Raw genomic sequence first — 20,216 nt, forward strand, 5'->3', positions numbered from 1 at the left:
GGGGCATTTAAGAACAGAGTGAAGTTGACAACTCTGAAGTGCAAAACCCGGAGTCATACGAGTGAGAGTGCAGACAGGATTAAATCCAATGTAGTGGTGAGAGGTGTTAGGAACAGTGGTGGTTGTCCATGAGGGCCAGAGACAGAGCAGTGAGAGGGTCTTTATTTACTGGGAGAAATGCTGTATCCACAGGCCGTTTGGGCAGGATAGAGCTGGATGAATTCATTAAAGGAAGCGCAGTCTCTCCCAGCTGCCATCTCTCCCCCTGCAGCCAGACTCCGATCAATGGCAGGAATACATCCAAAACAACATTTAGCACAAGACCTCGGAAGCAGGGGTGCATTTAAGACTTCTCTGTGTGCGCACATCTCCCCTGGATGTGAGCACTGTTTCAAAATGTGCTATTGAAGTAGAGCAGGGTAGGTATGGGGGCAATGTGTTTATATCACAACAGAGAAGATTGTTTAACACGGATGCTTCAAGACAAGACATTCTGCCGTTAACAGTTGTGTAGGGAACAATCATATCTATTATTGTTTCTTTCATATTTTATATTGCGTGGAGCCTTGAAAGTTAATGAAAATGTGATTAAATTCAGTACTTGCACCTGTCATTTTAAATGACTTCTCATCATAGTAAAAACAGGGACACAGGAGTTGTTTGTGTCACTGAAAAAAAAAAAAAACACATTGCAATATATATCATGCATGTTTCGTGGTGTATCTGCTGATAATCCTTTGCATATAAAATGTTAGAAGCTCAACACCAATAAAGTTGCAAAACATTTAAAAAAACTTTTTGTTTTTAAGTTAGCATAAAGCTAACTTGCATCCTGACACATTTTATATGTATTATGTAATTTAAATTGCATTATGATTTCAAACATAAACCTGGACAAGATAAAGCAAAATGCTTCTAGTACCATCTAGTGGTTAGAAAAGTTATTTATGTGAGGAATGCATGGAGTGTGTATATATGTACTTACGCTGCCCACAGAAATCAGTAAATCATACCTGACAAAGCAAGGCTAATTTGCTCCGTACACAGGCTTCTGTATATAGTGCGACTAAATTTAACTGTGCTGGAAAATCATGAATTATGTGTTCACTATAAAAACCTTTGTTAGCAGAGAAGCGACCCACTGTGTGCAGATGAGACGGCTCAGGCGGACATTTCATTTTATACTGAGATTTAGCGTCTGTCATTACATCTGTATCATAACCCCATGTGCCCTATTTACTGTACAAGAATATAACACGCTGTATACTGTTTTATGTAATAAAGGCTGAGTTTATCCACCCAGTGATCGATTGCTTCACACTTTCCCAGATCTCATCGTGCTGCGTCCTAAAGAAAACATCACTGAAAACTACTGTAATGAATTCTGGGAAGATGTGAATGTTACAATTAAAGAAATTCTGGGATATGCAATAACTAAGGAATACAAAGTTATGTATCTTGGAAATATAAATGATTATGATAGATATTAGATATATAGATATTATTGATCACAATCAAGAAAGTAATAACAAGGAACTAGTACAAATCTGAACTCGCTACTATAAAGAAAATTGGTTAGAAACTATAAGAGATTTATAAGATGAAAAAATATCCTACCATCTTAGACTGAGAGAAAATGTCTTTGATATCAAATGGGAGATATTGATGATTTATAACACAGCGGAAAAAAAACTTTTAGACTAACTGATTTATATACACTCTTCTTTAAAAACAGACATTTGTAACCATGTAACCATGACTGCTCTGTTTTCACTTTTTGTGCTTCTTGTTTTTTTTTCTTCCTCTCTGATTATGTAAAGAAAGTCATAAACCAATATGAATGAAACTTGTGGTTGTTTACACTAAACTGCAACCCAGTAAACATTTAAGTTTAAAAAAACAAACAAACTGTAATGTATGTAACTGACAGCATGTTTACCTTGCAGCTTATTACTAAATGTAACAATAAATCATACAAATCATACATTACAAACAAGACTTGTTTATATATAAAACTATGCAGTCCATGACATTCATTGTTCAATGCACTGTTGTCCAGCTGGAAAAAAAAGAAGAAAAAAACAACTAACAGAAGATGGTCATTTATAATACCTTGTTTTAAAAGCTGATGCATTATTTTGAAAACAATATCTGACACTGTATATCCACAGCAGTGGCAATACCACTAAAATACAGCAAACCCAGGCTTTGCTATACATGAATCTTTGGAAAATATAAAACCTAAATTTAAATATACACTGAATTCAGATATGATCAAAATCAGTCATACATCATTACTGTTTTCCATCTTAATGGCTTATATCTAACATTGGTGAAATACATTTCACTGCTCTCGCTCTAGAGCGAGCTCACAACTAATTTCATGTAATACAAACATGTCATTTAATCACATACATTTAAAAATGAATGTACAGTGCAGGCTAGTGAGGTTGTGTGCCATTTCTCTTCACCTGTACATTTACCTCTCCTTTTCTCTCCACAGCAGTTTCAGTCCAGCTTACAGGGCATGTGCAGTGACATTTCCTGAGAGGTCGTTTTAGCTCTAAAACAGAAAACAACAATCATGTTCTTAAAAAAACAAAACAAACCCTGAATACTTAGACATACAATGAAAAGTAAGATAGCTTAGTGTTACTCAAATGTGACAGGAAAGAGGTTTTGTGCACTACAATTCCCAGCATGATATGGTTTCAAATAAAAAAAAAAAAAAATTATCGTACTGCAGAAGACATTTGATTAAAATGTTTTCAGTAAAACTAAAATTCCAACTATTGTATGTCAATAAGAAAAAAACACGACATTGTTTCACTGCTGCCACGATGGTGTCAGAATCACAAGCTGTCTGCAGCACACGTTCAACTCCGAAACACGCTGCACAATACGTCATGTCTGGATTATGCACAATGGATTTACAGCCACACATGGGCACTTAACAGGGCCAGAGAATAACACTGAGCAGACAAAACTGTACATCGTCTTTAGCACATGTGGTCAGCTATCACAAGTGTTGTCAAATTCAGCTTTTTCTCAAAATGAAAAAAAAAAGGAGGGACAATGCAGTACAGTGTGAATGTGGATGATGGTGGATGACAACAGTGGTTTCAGTAAGCGTGGCTGTTCGGTCTGTATATCTTCAAGGCACAAGAACACTGGGAGTGTTAGTTTAGAAAGGCCCTGGAGTTAAGGTGCATGTGGGCCCTTGGGGTCTCTTGGGTCCCTTGTTCACAAGGTGATCCGGGCACAGTGGTGTTTGAGCTTGCAGGGCAGCACCCCTCGGTTTAGCTGGTAAAACTCCACCAACTGGATCAAGTCAGTGAACCGCGTGTGACCGTCATCCAGACTGTAGAATAACTCCCCTTCGTCATCCGCCTGCACAGATACACATGCAAACGCAAGAGACAGATAACTTATTGAACATGAGGCTCAAATTTGTGGGTAGTTTTTGGAATATTCATAAAAACATTGTCCAAACAGTGGATTGTACTCACAGGTAAGATCTGAAAGTGTTTGATTTTCTGCATGTGGCACAGCGACAGTACAAACGTCTTAGGGTTGCTTTGGCTGTCCCTCAGAAGAAATACTCTGAACACAAAAAGAAAGCTTTTAACAGGTGTTCTCACCAAAACTTTGATTTTCAGATTTCGGAAAATATAGATTACATGTTCGAAAATTGTTGTATGCAACTCTGGAATAAGATAGACTGATGAGTCTCATTTCAAGGTTGTCAAAAACCAATGCTTTGGGTGGAAATTCAGACCGAACCACTGACCTAAAACGTCTGTATTTCACGACCTGGAAATAAGACTTAACAATCGACTATTTTTTCTCCAGAGTAACACACAGTACTTTTGACACATTGTGCGGCATTTGGTATTTCTCAAAAAAGACATAGGACAAACTCAAGGTTCCCACACATTTAAGTGGAAAAAATTTCTTTTCAGACTTTTCAAGGATCTGTCATAATTAAAAAAAAATTCTTGCTCCACTTGCTCAGTGTTTTTCAAACTTATCACATTCAAAGTATTTCAGCTAACTGGCATACATGAAGGGAGAGACAGAACACAAGGAGAAAATGAAGAAATAACATGATGATGAACAACACATCACACGTTTACGCATATTACAGCTACGTTATGTCAACAGCCACAGAAAATACATTTCCTGCAAGGTTACATTGTGTGAAAGGTTATGAACACAAGAGTACTTCAACAAATTCATTACACACAACACAATTCCATGACTTTTCCGAAACTTTCAATGATTTTTACAAATTCCACGACTTTTTCAACAGCTGGAAAATAAGATTGAAAAATTTTGTGTCTTTTCCAGGTAATCCATGACCATGGGAACCCTGTAAACTGTCCTGTCTATTATGTTTCTTATAAAAAGGTAACAGTAAAAAAGCAAGAGTACTACCAGGCTTGTCCTCCATAAAAGTAAATACTGTAAAAAAAAAAAAAAAAAAAAAAAAAAAAAGTCTCACTGTTGAGGATCATGCATTAAAAGCCCCCGGTCCACCTTTTACCAACAATCCTGAGTCTGTCTGCTTACCCATCGATAAGACCCTGTTGAGTGATTAGACGCTGAGCCTCATCCCGAGACAGTTTGCCGTGGAACCAGGACTGAGCCAGGTGGAGAGCTGAAGCATGAAAAGAAACCACATAATGACAATGATCCATTTCAGTTGTGTGAAGGCAACAAATCAAAATAATAAAAAACAGTGTCACACAAACCTATGTTCGACATTGAGCTCTGCGAGGTGGACGGGCTCCCGTGGCCACTCAGACGGTGGCAGCTCTTCCTCTGCGGGAGAAATGAGTTACAGCCATGAAATGAGCTGAAGTGACGTTGATACATAGTTAAAGTATGCATGTGACATTCACAGCATCAATACAGCAGCAAACCGGTATTTGCTATCTAAAGATTTGGCGTATTAATGGTGTCCTGAGCAGATAATGACGTCGCACTACCTCTGTTTGTGTTGTAATGCGAGCTTCTCAGAAGCCTGCACTGCGAAGCCAGTTCGACTTACCCAGGGTATGTTTTGGTTATTTGGTTTAGCTAACCCGAGCATTGGATGCTGGATAACAGGTACCACAAAGCTGGTTATCACGTCGCTCGGTCAACTCTGGGTTTTCCTCTCCAGCCATGAGACGGAGTTGTTTATTATGAGCACCATCATCAGAGCTGTGAATGAGGTATATCCTCTGATATGATATGAAACTGCATTACTGTTCCTTGGTAATGTTTGTACAACAGCGAAAAGTCATATTCTCTCGCCTTTGAATTCTAAGACAATAACTACTACGACAGTGGTTCCCGACGTTTTTCCTTATGGGACTGCTTTTCTATCATTGATCAAACTGACAAACCCTGACAAAGTTACATTACATTACATTTTATGGATATTTCATATTATATTCATTGCATCACAATGACAGCACAGAATAACTGATAAACTGTACAATTAAACCAAATAGTGAATGCAAAAACTGCAGGAAGCTTGTGCAAACAGAGCAGTTTGGATGAATTTCGAGGACATTACTGCCTTTGAATATTTCATCAGAGATGAAATTTCCTGATATTTTCAGGAACCTATTATACATTGTCTGTATAATATATCTTTTTTTTTTGTAATGATCATACATATTAATAGGATTCTTTTTTTGACAAATTCAGTGTTTTCTTCTCCCTGACATTTTGGCCATTGTTCTATTAGTTGTTTTAAGAACCTAATTTTCCTCCGCAGGATGAAGGCAGAGAGTGAAGGCTCTGTGAATAGAGTTTGTGTTCAGGTCTTCACTGTGTCCTCATCCTGTGAGATTGTTTAAGTGTATATCTAGAGTAATGAGCTTAACTTTTAAAATAACAATTTCATTTAGTTTTCCTGATGTAAATGAATGAAATAAGATATAGGTCTGCTGTACATTTTTAAAAGTTTTCTTTAAACCAAGAGGGCCAAACAACCCTGCGAGAAGCTTTGGCTTTTTTGTTATAGGCTGCTGTGTGTATAAATATGCACCATGTTGTTCGAAAATACAGTGTAATCTCTTGTTACTCAGGACATTAACAGATCGGACAGGGTTGTATATGTAAGAGCACATCATGATGTTTGAATAAATTGTTCCAAGCTTCTCTCACACCCTTTTCAGCTTTATTTTTGAGAGATTTTTGAGTTCACCAAAATGTCAAGAGAACATGTTTTTCCTGGCTGACCCCCTGACTTACCCTCCATGACAGGCCTTCCTCTACAGCCACAGACAGCGCCTCAGACGGGTTCTCAATCACTCGGCTCTTTTGGCCAGAAAAGTCCATGGCCACCAGCGAATTCTCTGAGATGCTTCTCTGAAATAGCACACATACATTGACATGTTATTTTTGTATCAACTGGATGAGTTTGTTTGTTTAAATCCCCCTTTTTCCCCCTCATGACAAAAAAACTACTATGTATAAATATGTATTGTCCACACCCTGAGGTATTTCTTTTTAGGGTTGATTTCCTTTGTACTCTGTGGAAAAGAAGCAGACTGACTTTCACTGTCTTGCGGTATTGTATTGCCATCTAGTGTCTGAGTAACGTGACTCCATCTTCATCAATCCTCGATGATTCCAGACAGAAAACTCCATTGAAAAGGGATTAGAGTGGCTTTGAAAAGAATGACACATGGGCACATTTTAGTCCTTTAAGCTGCCATATAGTGAGTGGCTCACTGCACACACTCAAGAAAATTCTTCTTATCAGGATTACCAAGAAGCTTTTAAATTACCACATTTGTTCCTCTACCACCTACTAAGCTTGCAATTTAAACGAGTGGTTAAAACAAAGTGAGCAGTGTTTATTTTGAGGATACAGGCATTCCCGTCCATCTTATTCACTCCGTCCCAACTCCAATGATGTTAAAACACAGATCACTGCTTAAAAACATGTTATATCAGTACAGCTTTTGTTTACTTTTCAGTGATCATGTGAAGGAGATTTGTCATGGCAGCTGATGTTGAGTTAAATCTGTCAAATAAACTGCGGAAGATTCAGCAGCCTGACCCTGCATTTGGCAGATTCATGCACTCTCCTATCTATCTAGCTAATCCTCCTGGCGAGGCTGTTGGTCACATATGACCCTCCAACAGCAGAGAAGAGGTGATGAGTTGTTAAATCTGAGAGCAGCTGATCACTGTGTATTTTTAGAAAGCAGAGGGTTCATGAACATGTCCAAAAGCCATAAATAGATTGTGTTCACAGCCGCGAAAATACTCCCAGTAGAGTCTGAGGCTATTCTGAGACACCAAATCCACATTAACACACTGAAGGTGCCTCATTTGTCCTATGCAGTTCTATAACTACACTGCCATGTGCTGGCCTGTTTCTTCATCATATTTTTGAAGCATGAAAACTTGTCTTTAAAGCTGCATTATTATTTGATTTTCTTTTGGTCACCTGGGGCAGTGGAGCAGGCTAGAAAAACAACGTCAGCTGCTGTTACATGGACAATAACTCTGAAATCGTTTTGATTAGAGATTCCAATTGAACCGTTGACATGGACGCTTACTAAAGTGATCCGATGAGCCTGTAGAAATATTGTTTCATGCAGCTGCTGTTTCAAATTCAAAGACTCACATAAGAACCATGAGAGCAATAAATTGTTTTTGAATTATGAAGGATCTTTTGTCAAAGTCAGAGGAAGGAGACTAGTCACATCCATCTCGATTGGAGGAAGGGGTGTTGTAAACCTTTTGAAATCTCTTAAATAGAAACATATAATTGCCCCACATGGGGGTAACCTTACGTGATGTAGGAGGCGCCTGTGCCGCACATGGCATACAGCAACAACTGTTTCCATGTGCCTCCTACATCACTTAAGGATACCCCCATGTGGGGCAATTATATGTTTTGATTTAACAGGTTTACAACACCCCTTCCTCCAATCGAGATGGATGTGACTAGTCTTTTTCGATTGAGGTGGTTACATGAGGCATTTTTATTCTGATTGGGCGATTATTCTGATAATGTGATAAGGCCAAGTTGAGGCAAACTGCAGAGTTGGTGTCATTATCATCAATTGATCAATCAATCAATCAATCAATCAATCAAATGAAATTGCATAAAATACAGGGTTCCCATATTTTTTCATGGAAAAGATTTCAAAACTGCTCCATGACTTTTGAAGGACCCGTAATCATTTTTTTTTTCTTGCCCCACTTGTTCGGTGTTTTTCAAACATATCCGACTCGACTTCTATTCAAACGTAATTTCAGCTAGCTGGAGGAGAGATGGAAAACAGAAGAGAAAATGGAGAAACCTGCGTGATGACAAACAAATGTTGTGTAAAGCTATGCTATGTTACGTTGTCAGCTCCACACAACAAATTTGCCACTATGTTACATTACATGGAAGGTTTTCTACAGAAGATTACTTTAACAATTTTGTAAGAAAATGAAATTCCATGACTTTTCCAAGACTTTGATTTCTTTTTTCCTATTTCTATGACTCATCCAGGCCTTGAAAATGTAATTGTGAAATTCCATGACTTTTCCATGGTTTCCATGACCGTGGGAACCCTGACAATACAATTTCAGTAAAATATAATCCTGTCACTTCATTCAGTCTTTGGATTAAAAAAATACAATATAATAGTGAATATGATTTGGCAGTCCCAGGCAGGGACCTCATTTAGGATGCTTGTGGACTTAGTGTAGAGGCTCTCCCTGAGCCTCTCAGTGTTGACCTGATCTGGCCTTATTCTTGCAGCGCCTGGTGTAGATATCCTTAAAGCAGGGTAGAGCAGCGCCTATTATACGCTTAGCCAAATGAACCACTTTTCCAGGGCCTGTTCGGTGCTGTTCCCATACTATACCGTGCTATTCCCCATTAGGACGCTCTCGACAGAAGTAGTAATGCCACAGTATTTGAGGGGATACCCAGGATATCCTCCAACACCAGAGGTGAAACTGTCTCTGTCTTGCTTTTGTCATCATTGAGCCTGTATGCACCACCGAGGTCAGGCCCTAACTGATGTGGACAGCAGGGTAATCAAGCTGTCCACCTTCTCCACTGAGGACATATAGATACCTGTTGATATAAAGGGGTGCATAGTTTTGTCACTGCCTCTTATACTATCATCTCCTTAGAGCTGTTGACATTCAAGAGTAGGTAGCTGTCCTGACACCAGGGAGTCAGGTCTACTTTCTTCAGGTAGGCCTTGTCATTGTTATCTAGAATCGGGCCCACCGCAGCTCTGTCCTCAGCAAACTTGATGAAGGTGTTGGGAGTCAAAAGTGGCCACACAGTCGTCTCTGTACAGGAAGTACAGCAGGGGACTCAAAATGCAGCCCTGGGGTGCTCCGTTGTTAAGGATGATGAGGGTGGCGGAGGTGTGTCCACTCACTCGCACCACTTGGGGTCTGTGGGTCAGGAAGTCAAGGATCCACATGTACAGTGAGGTGTTGAATCCCAGCTCCCTGAGCTTTGTGATGAGCCTGGAGGGAACTAGTTTAGTCTAGTGTTGAACGCTTAACTGTAGTCGATGAACAGGAGTCGAACTTAGCTCCCTTTCTTCTCCAAGTGAGTGACCTTTATCAAAGTCTTTTGATCCATTATTAATATAAGCTTAGAAAAGTACATTCTTTAGAAGCTGGATAGACATCAGTTTTGTCGTGCTGCCCTTGGAAAAATCAAAACCTGTGAAACCTGAAAAAATTGGTCTCATTTCTTTTGACAACATGGGAAAAAGGCAATGAGCAACCTTGCAAGAAATGTAAGAAATGAAAAATCTTGAAAAACAAAAATAGTAAAAGGTGACAAGAAAATGACTTGTGGGGAGATTATTGGATAATATCCAAAAAAGAAAAAAAAAGGCCAGAGAACTCTTTTTCTATCACTTATAATTACATATTCAAAATTATATTAAAGAAAAAATATTTATTTTTATTTTTATTTTCACACTTTCTTAAGATCAGTTCCTTGTCTCTTTTTATTTTTTTTTAAATTTATTTTTCTTATTTTCAGGTAATTTTCTTGTCACTTTCTTTACTAATTTTTTGCTAAACTTTTAAGGCATTTAAGCTTACCATTGGCGAAGCTTTTTGTTTCTGGTGTGGCTGAATGAAGTTTTGGTACAATTGCATCCCATACTGAAACACAAAAAATGTCAGCAGTTGAAATTAAAATCCCAAATATGTATACATATTAACTTTAAAATACTTTTAGTAGTCTTGAAGTGTAGTGATGAAAAGGGACAGATGAAAATAAATCAGTGTATTGCACTTCACTGTACATTATTTATAGACCAGCAGGAGAGTGACTAATGCTCTAAACTGCATCCAGCAGATATCCAGACAATGAACACATGCTGCTTCTATAAAGAGTAGGAGTGCTAATCCAGCATCGCTCAATAGTTTCTCTTGACCTCCTCCCAAAGCTACATCTGAGTCTAGCACTGACTCAGCATTCCTCCTCTTAGACATAACCAGTTGGTGATCAGCAAGCCAACCTTTAACAAGCGCATGGCTGTGATCCAGCAGGTCCTGGTCTGCTCATCATCCGCACAAAGCAGCTTCAAGTCCCGGGCTGAACTACACTTTGTAGACTAGAGCAAGAAGTTACAAAAAACAAAAAGGAGTTCAGAATGCTATGAATCAATACTCTACTTCTGCTCCTTTTGTATCGTTTTAGCATTGCTAGAAAGTGACAGTACCTTGACACAGAATCCATAATCTGTGGGTGCTCCGTGAAGTTTCTTGGCTGACAATACTGCGTAGACATCACTGTCACTGAAGTCAGCAATTAAGTGGAGATGTCTTGGTTCCTTCCAAAAGAAAAAAAGAAAAAAGAAAAAAAAGGGAGGTCATAAAACTAAAGCAGAGTTTAGATGTGAACTTTCATACAACATCAAACCAAAGTTTTGGGGCTGCAAATCTGTGATAGTGTGTTGCTATTGCAGTCTTGCCTCTTCAATTTATTTTATGATGAGGTCACTAATGTGAAGAACACAGTGCACCAGAAAGTAATTTACTTTTATAAATAAACGGGACATGCTTCTGTCAAGTTAGAGAAAAAACTCCTGCACATTGTCTAACTTGCAAAAATCATTATTTTATTGTGCTGTTTCGGTACTAAACCTTTGTCAGGCAAACAGTTTTGTGACAAAGAGAAGCTGCCTTAATTAAAAATAGCTGTAAGTTTGCAAACAGCCACATTCCCCACATGCATAAATACCACACATCAGTTTATCTAACAATTTACAGTATTATACATAGATATAGAAAAGAAATACAGGTAAAAACACACCATAGTGATGATCATAAACATACCCCAAAGTGTTGATATTAAATAGGTCAGTTTTTATAAATAAATGCACAAATCCTTAAATTGCATTCTCAAAGGGATACATTTATAAATCTTGCAGGTTGCATTAGTAAATGAACCTGTAGGGATATGTTTACATGGAAAGACTTTAACACATTGGGATATGTTCATGATTGTCACTAGGATGCGTTTTTTTTTACCTTTTTACCTCTCTGCAAATGCTTTATGTGGCCGACTGCAAACTCAAAGCCACTCATACCTAAGAGTGCTACTCTTTGTCACAAACCTATTTGCCTCATGAAAGTCTAGTACCTTTATGTCGCATTAAAAAAATGATTTTTGCAAGTTAGACAGTGTGCTGTGTTACTTCTGTCAGAAAGAAAACTAACACTGAGGAGTGGATAAATGGCACCTATATTAGAATCACACCACGCCAACAGAAGCAATGCTGCCAGGTACACATCCTGCGTCCCTGACATATTAATATCTGAAGGGACAGTGGAAACCCGGTATTGATGCACCCTATTTTCCCCTGATAATACTACTCTGTGATAATTTGATTGTGCCACGGATCAATGCCATATTGAGTCATACTGATGATGACTGTCAAGGAGATATGCTGTGTTGAAAAAATATATTCACTGGCGGTTACCATTTTTTACCACCTGCACAGGTATCTTGTGCAAGATAAGATCACATTTTGTTCATAGACTCAGTGACTATCCTTGCACAAAATATTCAATTTTTGCCCTTATTATAAAAAGACATTATTTCTACTTGCCTGTTTACATGACTAATGAAAATGAATATTGGAATAATATTCCCTTTTCCATGCAGCAGTGCATACCACGATTATCATGTCCTAACATGTTTTTTATCATGTAAAAACTATCGAAAAGTGGAACAGCTGGAGCCGCTTATGCCATTTTCCTTCTTTTCTTCAAAACAGGAGTTTTTCAAGTTTTCCACAGGTGGCAGAATTGTTAGACCATATAACCACAGAGGCCGTGTGTCGAAAACTGCTGTAAAACTCAAATAATACCAGCATATTCCACGTGTTTTTATCGGTACGTGACAATCTGAGGATCCCAAGGACTCACTTCACTGAAAACCTAAAAACATCACAGTTACAGTCTAATCTTTTAAGCAGAAGGGAACATAATAGCTCATTTTGGACAGAGGTGGGGCAAACCTAAATTTAAACAAGACCTATTCATCAATAAATCACAGTGTTATCAGTCATTCTGGGTGTGGTTAACCTATAAATGGAATGACACGGATAAGGATAAAATCATACGAACTGATAGAGGCTGCATTGAAACAGTATCAAAACCCACATTGTGCTAAAGATAAATTTCCAAGAAAAACAAAAGCACAAAGATTACCATTGTTCTGCTTTCATGTGACGCACCAGCCCCACTTCCTTATTTAAGCCACAGCCGTTAGTGTCTGTACTGCCTGACTAGCAAAGTGTCCGACCACAAATGAACGATAAACCTGCTAGAGTAAAAGTGGGCGCCATACCAAAGCCACCCTGCACCCTACAACAAAAGGTCTACTGTTGTAGGAAATGAAAGCAGTTGAGAAGTGGTTGTGTTGGCACGGCTGGTGCCTAGGTATAAGCTTCACTTGTCAGCAGCTCTGGGAGTCCTCTTTCTGCTTGGCTGATATGCCAGCTGACCTAAGGAAAATCAAGCTCAACCTGTTCCACTGCCCTCTCACAGCACGAGTGAGATATATACAGAGGATGAACTGGTGACCCCACAGTGTACTAACAGGACTAGGATGCTTCTTTACAGATTAAGTCAAGAATTTTAATTTTCTTATTTGTGCTATGCATTTTTTCCCCCTGGACAATTACACGTGTCAAGCATAAATGCAATGCAATTACACGTACATATCAAAATAGGATTGCATGCTACAGAATGCAACAGAAAACACATGTAGTAATCTGCTTTTTATTTTGCTTTTTATTTTGGTTTACTGACCTTGGAAGTTCCCTTATTGGAGAAATAAAGCCCCGACCTCCGCAGGACAAAATAAAACTTCTTCCAAGACTTCCTGCTTTGCTCTTTGGCATGGAGGTGTCCATGAATCTCTGGACAAGTGCTGGAGTTGAGAAAGGTCTGTGTTGGGCAGAGAAATATTTGTCCATAGATGGGTGTGTGCAGGAGACTCTTAAGGTAACACAACACATTTAGACAGAGGCTGAGAGACTCATAATTGGCACTCAAGGGCAAAGAGAGTGCAGTGTAAACAGACTTGATACCTGTATGAGCTGACTGTGATCCACCATCCCGTTGGTTTCACTGGATATGGAGACCATGTGATCCGGGAAAAAGTCCTACCAATATGAAAGCAACATTAGTTATTGCTACTATACTCTCTACTGCTTAACTAAAGAGATGACCCCATCACCTACTACATAATTTCATCACAAACTCACCAAGGGTTTCCTGAAGAATTCATATTTAGCATAATTTTTTCTAAAATACAGCCGGCAGTCTGTGTCCATTCCCCAGCCTGATAGCACCTCCATAACAGACTCATGGTCTTCGATGGTTCTCTCTAGTGAGACCAGGAGGAAAGAAAATCAGTGACAGGTATTTCTGTGTGGGTAAAAGATTAATCAATTAATTGAATATATTTTTTTGCTCAGACAGCCATTTGAAGCCGCTCTGAACAGTAAACTGCGAACAACATCAGGGAGAAGACAACATCAGACAAGTAAACTATTCATGATGTACATGGCTGATAACAAAATCCCACGAAAAGGACGCGCACCCTGCTTTGTAAATGAATGAACGTAGTCAACTGTTTCAATAACATGCATCTCCAAATATCAAATTTGTTCTAAGTTAAGAAAAGAGCCAAGAGACATTGCATTTTAACACAAGTAAATGGATTCTTTAAGAGTTATATTAGCTCAGGGGGATTTTGTCAACACACAAAGGGCCATTTAATTTGTTAGCTTATCTGAAAAGTAAAATAACACATCTAAATACATATTTTTCACTGGCAAGCAATAGTACCATGTAGTTTTGATTAAATAAGCATTGATGATTGGAACAGAACAGATGGATGAATTATGTAATGTGTGCAATAGTGTGAAAATGCACTGAGAAATTTTTGATGTAGTCCCCTAGCAGCTCGGTGTTAATATATCATTGACAAAATGTGAGTTTTTCACTGTTGGCTTAAAAAAGATTTTATTTTGTGTCATTTATACATTATGTTGAATTCATATTGTGATGTTCCTTTTATATACAAATACAACTACATGTAATATACATAGTTCTGCATAAATTTTGATGTCCGTTAATTCAAATGTTCCTTTACAGTTTCTAAAGCCAGCCCTTTCTGTAAAAAGATGAAACACCCACAGTTAAAACTGGTGTATGACTTTCAAACAGCACCTGCCAGCTCAATAACTGGTGGCATTTTAAACTAAAATGGATGAAATCAGCAACAACAAACTGAAGGCTTAGGCGATATCTACTTTTTCATACCTTCCTGAAATTTAACTGTGGTATGGCGGTATTTGTGCCCTGTGACCAACAAGTTAGCTACATACATTCTGTGATCTCAGTCTAATGAATAAACAATATAAAATGTTAAGATAGGAAATTTTCTTACACCCATTGTCCTTATTAAACAAAGATATAAATGATACACCCTCCGAAGTCAAGTTTCTTTCTTTCAGCCTTGCTTAACTGCCTTATTAACTCCTCGTAAAACACTCCACTCAAACTCAACAGAAACAAAATTGTCTTAGTTTGTCTTGTTAGTTGTCTAGATTTTTGGTCCACTGCTCAAAATATCAGCATCTCTGGTTTGTTTGAAATAAACTGTTAAATCACAGAGTTAAATGTGTAAATATGCTATTTTTCCCAGTTTCTCTCTCTGCTGTTGTGGCAAGATTTTTATAGCACTGTGACGTTATCCCCACCACTCGCTGTCACCATGTTTCCCAGCTCAGCAGTCTGTTCCACTAGAGACTGACCACATGATATGCATTACGTACAATATATCCTCAATACAGCATCTCCGTATAAGTTAAAGAGAAAGACTCGAGTCTGTCTGACGCATTGAAAATGTTACCATGGGGATTTCTACAGTAAATACCCTGGTTTGCCATAATACTGTGATACTGCCAAAGATCAGCAGAAAATGTGGTTTACAAATGCAGACATAACAGCAGCCTCTTGCAGTGCACAACAAAAGCAATGCAGACAATTCTAGTAGTAGGGGTGGAGGACAAAATTGATACAGAATATTACTGTGATATTTTGCTTGGCAATATGTGACAATACACTGATTATTCTACAAGTTATTAATGTTGCAAATATCAATTGAACTTTTGATACCCCTCGATAATACAATCAGTTGCTATTTCAGTCCGCCAGATACATGTTGCTGCAATTAAAACGATTGAAGTGCGATGAACAGACTGAAAACTTTATCTTATCTTAACAAAAACAGTCGACAAAGATGTTCCTAAATGTACAGTTAAGAAAGGTAATACATTTCCTTATATTGCAATATTAGGTGTATTGTAATAATATTGTACCGTGACCCAAGTACCAAGTAATATTGTTTTCGGGGTCTCTGGGGATTCGCACAGGGGTGAAAATTATACAAATGACAGAAAATCTATATATGCCAATGTAGACAGCGATTTTGCTTCATACATGCACTGCACTAACTCTTTCCTATTGCAATGCCATTAGAGTACGAGAAATGATGTTTGGAAAATCTATAATTAATGCTTCACAGCGATTAAGACACAATCAATGTCACCATCATTAGCTCCCTCATATTCTAAACATTGTGACTGGGCAATAAATTAGTTTAGGGTTTAATTAAACAGTATACAGTGCTCTCTTCCAATCACATATATCTGAACGTCACCTCATCTGTTCCTAGCGCCACTCCTCCCATCAAATCAAGCAAGCCTCACCCATAGGACTAACATTACCATCACATGATTAAAAATATTTCAAATTTGCTTTGTTTATTTTTTTTTTTTTTACCAACTGCCTCTGCATATTATCTTAGACTTTTTTTAAAGACTAGATAAGGATATTGACCATGCATGCTACTGATATTTTTACATTCTCATTAAAAGATGGCGATTTTGCAGAAAACCTTACCTATACCCAGATGAGACAGGTGTTCAAAAAGAGTCCAGCTGTGGTCATCGATGCAGTGGTTCTTCAAGACAAACAGCTGGCATATGTCCCGGGCAGTGATGTCGCTGGGAACCTCTACTGCCCTGCTGGTGTTATCTTCACTATAAACTTTGATTACCTGCAAAAGAAGCAATAAATTAATGACCATTTCAACTTCTCAACAAGATACCTTTCACCTCCAAGAAACGCAAGAAGAATGTTGTTTTGCTTGAAGTCATGCAATGAGCAGTATAAAAAGTAAGGCCAAGTATCAAGACAAATTAATCAGTTTGACCCACAGACACTAGTTAGGTAGCTCCTGTTTTCTCTTGTAGCAACAAAATGTTCAGAAAATAACAGTTGATGAAAGCCCTACAAGGAGAGAACAATGTGCAAAGCATGTTCCAGGATGTGAATATTTAAGGTTGGAAAGAAAACTGAAGTAATATGGCAAAACCACATTGAGACATCAAACACTTCAAAAATTAATCCATCTGAAACTTACCCCTCTCTTTGGAGCCAAGCAGAGCTCTGAGTTTGGGCAAGATCTGTAGCCTATGCATGGCTGAGTGCACAGCATTGCAAAAGAGAGCTTTTGTAAGAAACAAAAACACGCGTCTGACAGCACTGCGAGTGTCAGCTGGGAAGCAACGAGTGTCTCTCTCTCGCTCTCTCTCGCTCTCTCTCGCTCTGTGCTGCAGTGGAGCTGAAAGGAGGCAATTAGACAGAACTGCCTCTTAGCACGACGCTGTCCCGACTCCACATATCTGTATCGCTGGGGCTTGATACCAAATCACCTGCTACCTTTCTGCACCACTAAGCGTCAAGAAGCCAGAGTTTAATCTGCTCTTTCAATAGCGCTCCTCTCAAACATGCACCTTAATAGGTCAGATCTAGTGAACTGAACTGAAAACGAACTGAAAAAGAGAATAAGATTAAATGCATGTCTTGTATTGCCATCTCGATCCCCATCTCTTATGCACAAAATCCATTTTAATAAACTGGGAAATATTGTTAAAGAGTCCATTTGAAGTTGTTGAGGAAATCTTCTAATATCAGATCAGTCCATAAAAACAAATTTCCCCCCTTGCAGTAATAAAGATTTTCTGCAATGAACAGCAGCATAAAAGTCAACTACATCTGAATGACAAATTGCCATCTCTTTAACAGATTGATGAAGCCAGCAATATTACATATTCCATTTGTGAAAAAAGCTCAGGGGATGGAAAGAGAGAGACAGAGAAAGTCACAAGGCTCCAACCCCCTCTTCATTCACATTCACATTCACACGCCCATGGCAAGCAGAGCTCCCAGCATAATGCCCTGCAAGAGCCCACAGAGCAATTACAAAGGTGCTGGTTAAATGTAATGCTAGTTGGGTCAACTCGGTCTAAAGTTGACAGAGGCGGGTGCGGAGAGGGGGGCACAGTAAAGACCAAATGACTGTCTCTTTTCTTTTCTTTCAATGACTGCTATTGGTAGTTTAAAGCTGGGCAGGGCGAGCCTGATTCCTTTTGTGGAGAGAAAAGAGGTCAGCGCTCTCCAGCAGGGCTGAGGTTTGAGCCCTCAAGGAGCCATCAGCAAATGGGAGCCTCCAGCTATGACATCATCTCTCAGTGTAAACCATTTAGTGTTTAATCAGCCCGCTTGGAGCCTTACAAGACAAATATCTTTGCTTGTGGATGTCTCGCAAAGACGAGGGCCTGCATTAAACAGATTACTCCAGCTGCCGGTGTTTTAATATAGTTAACATTGCATCATAGTACTGCAGGTTAATTATCTAAAATCATTTTGAAACAAATCAGAGACAAAGACAACATCAGATGCAGAATCTTTTTCATTTGAAATACACAAATACTACATTAAAAAAAAAAGGTATTTGCTGTTCTGCTGGTGATAACTACATCTAGCCTGGAAGCCTGTTAAGCTGCTGTGAGGAAGTGGCTTTCTGAGAGTTGGTCAAATCAAATCATTCAGGCATCACATTTCACCAGGAACAGGGTAGGGTTTGTCAGAGGGTGAGGAAACCTTTTTGGTACATTAGCATTGCAGATGTACTGTATGTTTGCATTACTTAACACAGACCAACTGAAAATTGTAGTTAGTCCTGTGCAAATTTTAGTTTGGATATTGAGAAAGTAGACATCAACAACAGTAGTGAAATGTAACTAAATACAAGTGCTCAAATACTCTACTTAAATCCAAATTTGAGGCACTTGTACTTTACATAAAAATGTGAAGAGTTTATGAAATATTATTCATTATTAGATGACATCAGTCAATTGACAGACAATTCCCACCTATTTTGATAAACATTTATGTTATTTTCTATTCTTTTTTTATTTCTAATTTTTTCTAAGTTTTTATGGGTGTTTCCCCCTCCTTTTAAAAAAAATATTTTTAAATTAATTTCCCCCCTAAGAAATGCATTCATTTTGTGGGGTGTTTGTTTTATTTATTTATTAATTTTAATAATTTTGAGTGTTTTGTTTATTTTTTATTGTTGTTCTATAATTCATAGTTTTCAGAGGTGTTTTTTCTATTGTTTTAAATGATTTAGAGTTTTGGAGGTTTTTTTTCCATTTTTCCTTTTAATTTTTTACATACAACAGCCTCATATTTGACTGAAAGGGAGACTACACAGTGTTACACAACAGGATTTTATGTTGTAAAATGTATCAAAGTATTGTTTAGACCTAAATCTATGGGAATTAATATGTTTCGCAGCTGAGATGAAGGTATTGCACATACAAACTGTGGCCTAGGTGCTTCACTCGTCACAGCTTCAGGGCTGTGAGGCAACCAGAAAGCCAGAAACAATCACAAGAAGGCAGCTGAGACCAAAACTTTGACTTGTGTTGCCGTTATACAACACAACAGTACAGGCATACCATCCAGGCTTCCAGCTGTGGGGCTGCATCTCTGCAGTAGACCTAGGAGGAATTGCAAAGGGGACTGTAAAAACAGCAAAGGTCATTGAAATCCTTGATGAAAACCTGCTGCAGTCTGCAAAATATATATATAGAGTGCAACTTTGCCCCTCGAAATAGAGCTAAAATTGGTAGTGGTTGTAGTCCTTTACTACGAAATGGGATGACCCTTTAAGACCCTGATAAGTGATCGGTAGTTGTCAGTGCTGGTGCTTACGTAAACAGATGCAACAAGTGTTACCTGCTGTGGTAATTTCTTTTATGTGGGCTATAGGCATCATTTTGCAGCTGTCAGGACACTTGCAATTTGTTCTCAACTTAAGGTTCATGTCATTAATTTATCAAACAAGTCTTTGAATAACAAGGGAACACTGCTTCATTACCTGGCCACTTTGTGGTGCTCTGTAGGGTAGGGTTAGTAACCTGTGCTCCTAATCTGCCAGTCTGATTTGATATGAGAGGAGCGAAAAACAAGTGCAGCAACTTTGCTGCTGGACTTGAGTTCAATTTCTGGCATCATATGCCATCACATGGGGTGAATATGGCATGGAAATATGTCAAAATGCAGCACTGACATGCATAAATCAGCAAAAACAATGTTATTTAGCCACTGGGACATTGGCATACTCGCATTTTTTTTTGTTTTGCTTGTTATAAAGAAAAGGACCATAATATGTTGAAATGACATTGAAATTATGATATCCAGAATCTTATTCTGGATGTGTGCCTCTTAAAAACCTCCTTTTGGAAGGCCATGTAGCCCTTATACTTCGGCCTACCTTCCTATCCCAA

At 38.4% G+C, this 20,216-nt stretch overlaps 1 protein-coding gene across 4 annotated transcripts in view; it reads right to left on the reverse strand.

The window, feature by feature from the left end:
* Positions 1-1,918: 1,918 nt before the first annotated feature.
* The window catches only part of grb14 (growth factor receptor-bound protein 14), a 42,934-nt gene continuing 24,636 nt past the window's right edge, over positions 1,919-20,216 (reverse strand). For 3 of the 4 annotated variants that reach the window (XM_042495214.1, XM_042495213.1, XM_042495215.1), the window contains 12 exons: positions 16,477-16,633; positions 13,770-13,891; positions 13,593-13,667; positions 13,312-13,449; positions 10,713-10,823; positions 10,509-10,604; positions 10,087-10,149; positions 6,250-6,366; positions 4,755-4,824; positions 4,573-4,660; positions 3,510-3,603; positions 1,919-3,390 (listed from right to left, as the gene is read on the reverse strand). In XM_042495214.1, coding sequence (XP_042351148.1) covers positions 3,244-3,390; positions 3,510-3,603; positions 4,573-4,660; positions 4,755-4,824; positions 6,250-6,366; positions 10,087-10,149; positions 10,509-10,604; positions 10,713-10,823; positions 13,312-13,449; positions 13,593-13,667; positions 13,770-13,891; positions 16,477-16,633 — 1,278 coding nt within the window. In that variant the 3' untranslated portion in view covers positions 1,919-3,243. The remainder of the gene's footprint in view (positions 3,391-3,509; positions 3,604-4,572; positions 4,661-4,754; positions 4,825-6,249; positions 6,367-10,086; positions 10,150-10,508; positions 10,605-10,712; positions 10,824-13,311; positions 13,450-13,592; positions 13,668-13,769; positions 13,892-16,476; positions 16,634-20,216) is intronic. The other variant, XM_042495216.1, reaches the window with a different exon arrangement.

The sequence above is a fragment of the Plectropomus leopardus genome, chromosome 10, assembly GCF_008729295.1.
Source record: "Plectropomus leopardus isolate mb chromosome 10, YSFRI_Pleo_2.0, whole genome shotgun sequence".
Lineage (NCBI taxonomy): Eukaryota > Metazoa > Chordata > Actinopteri > Perciformes > Serranidae > Plectropomus > Plectropomus leopardus.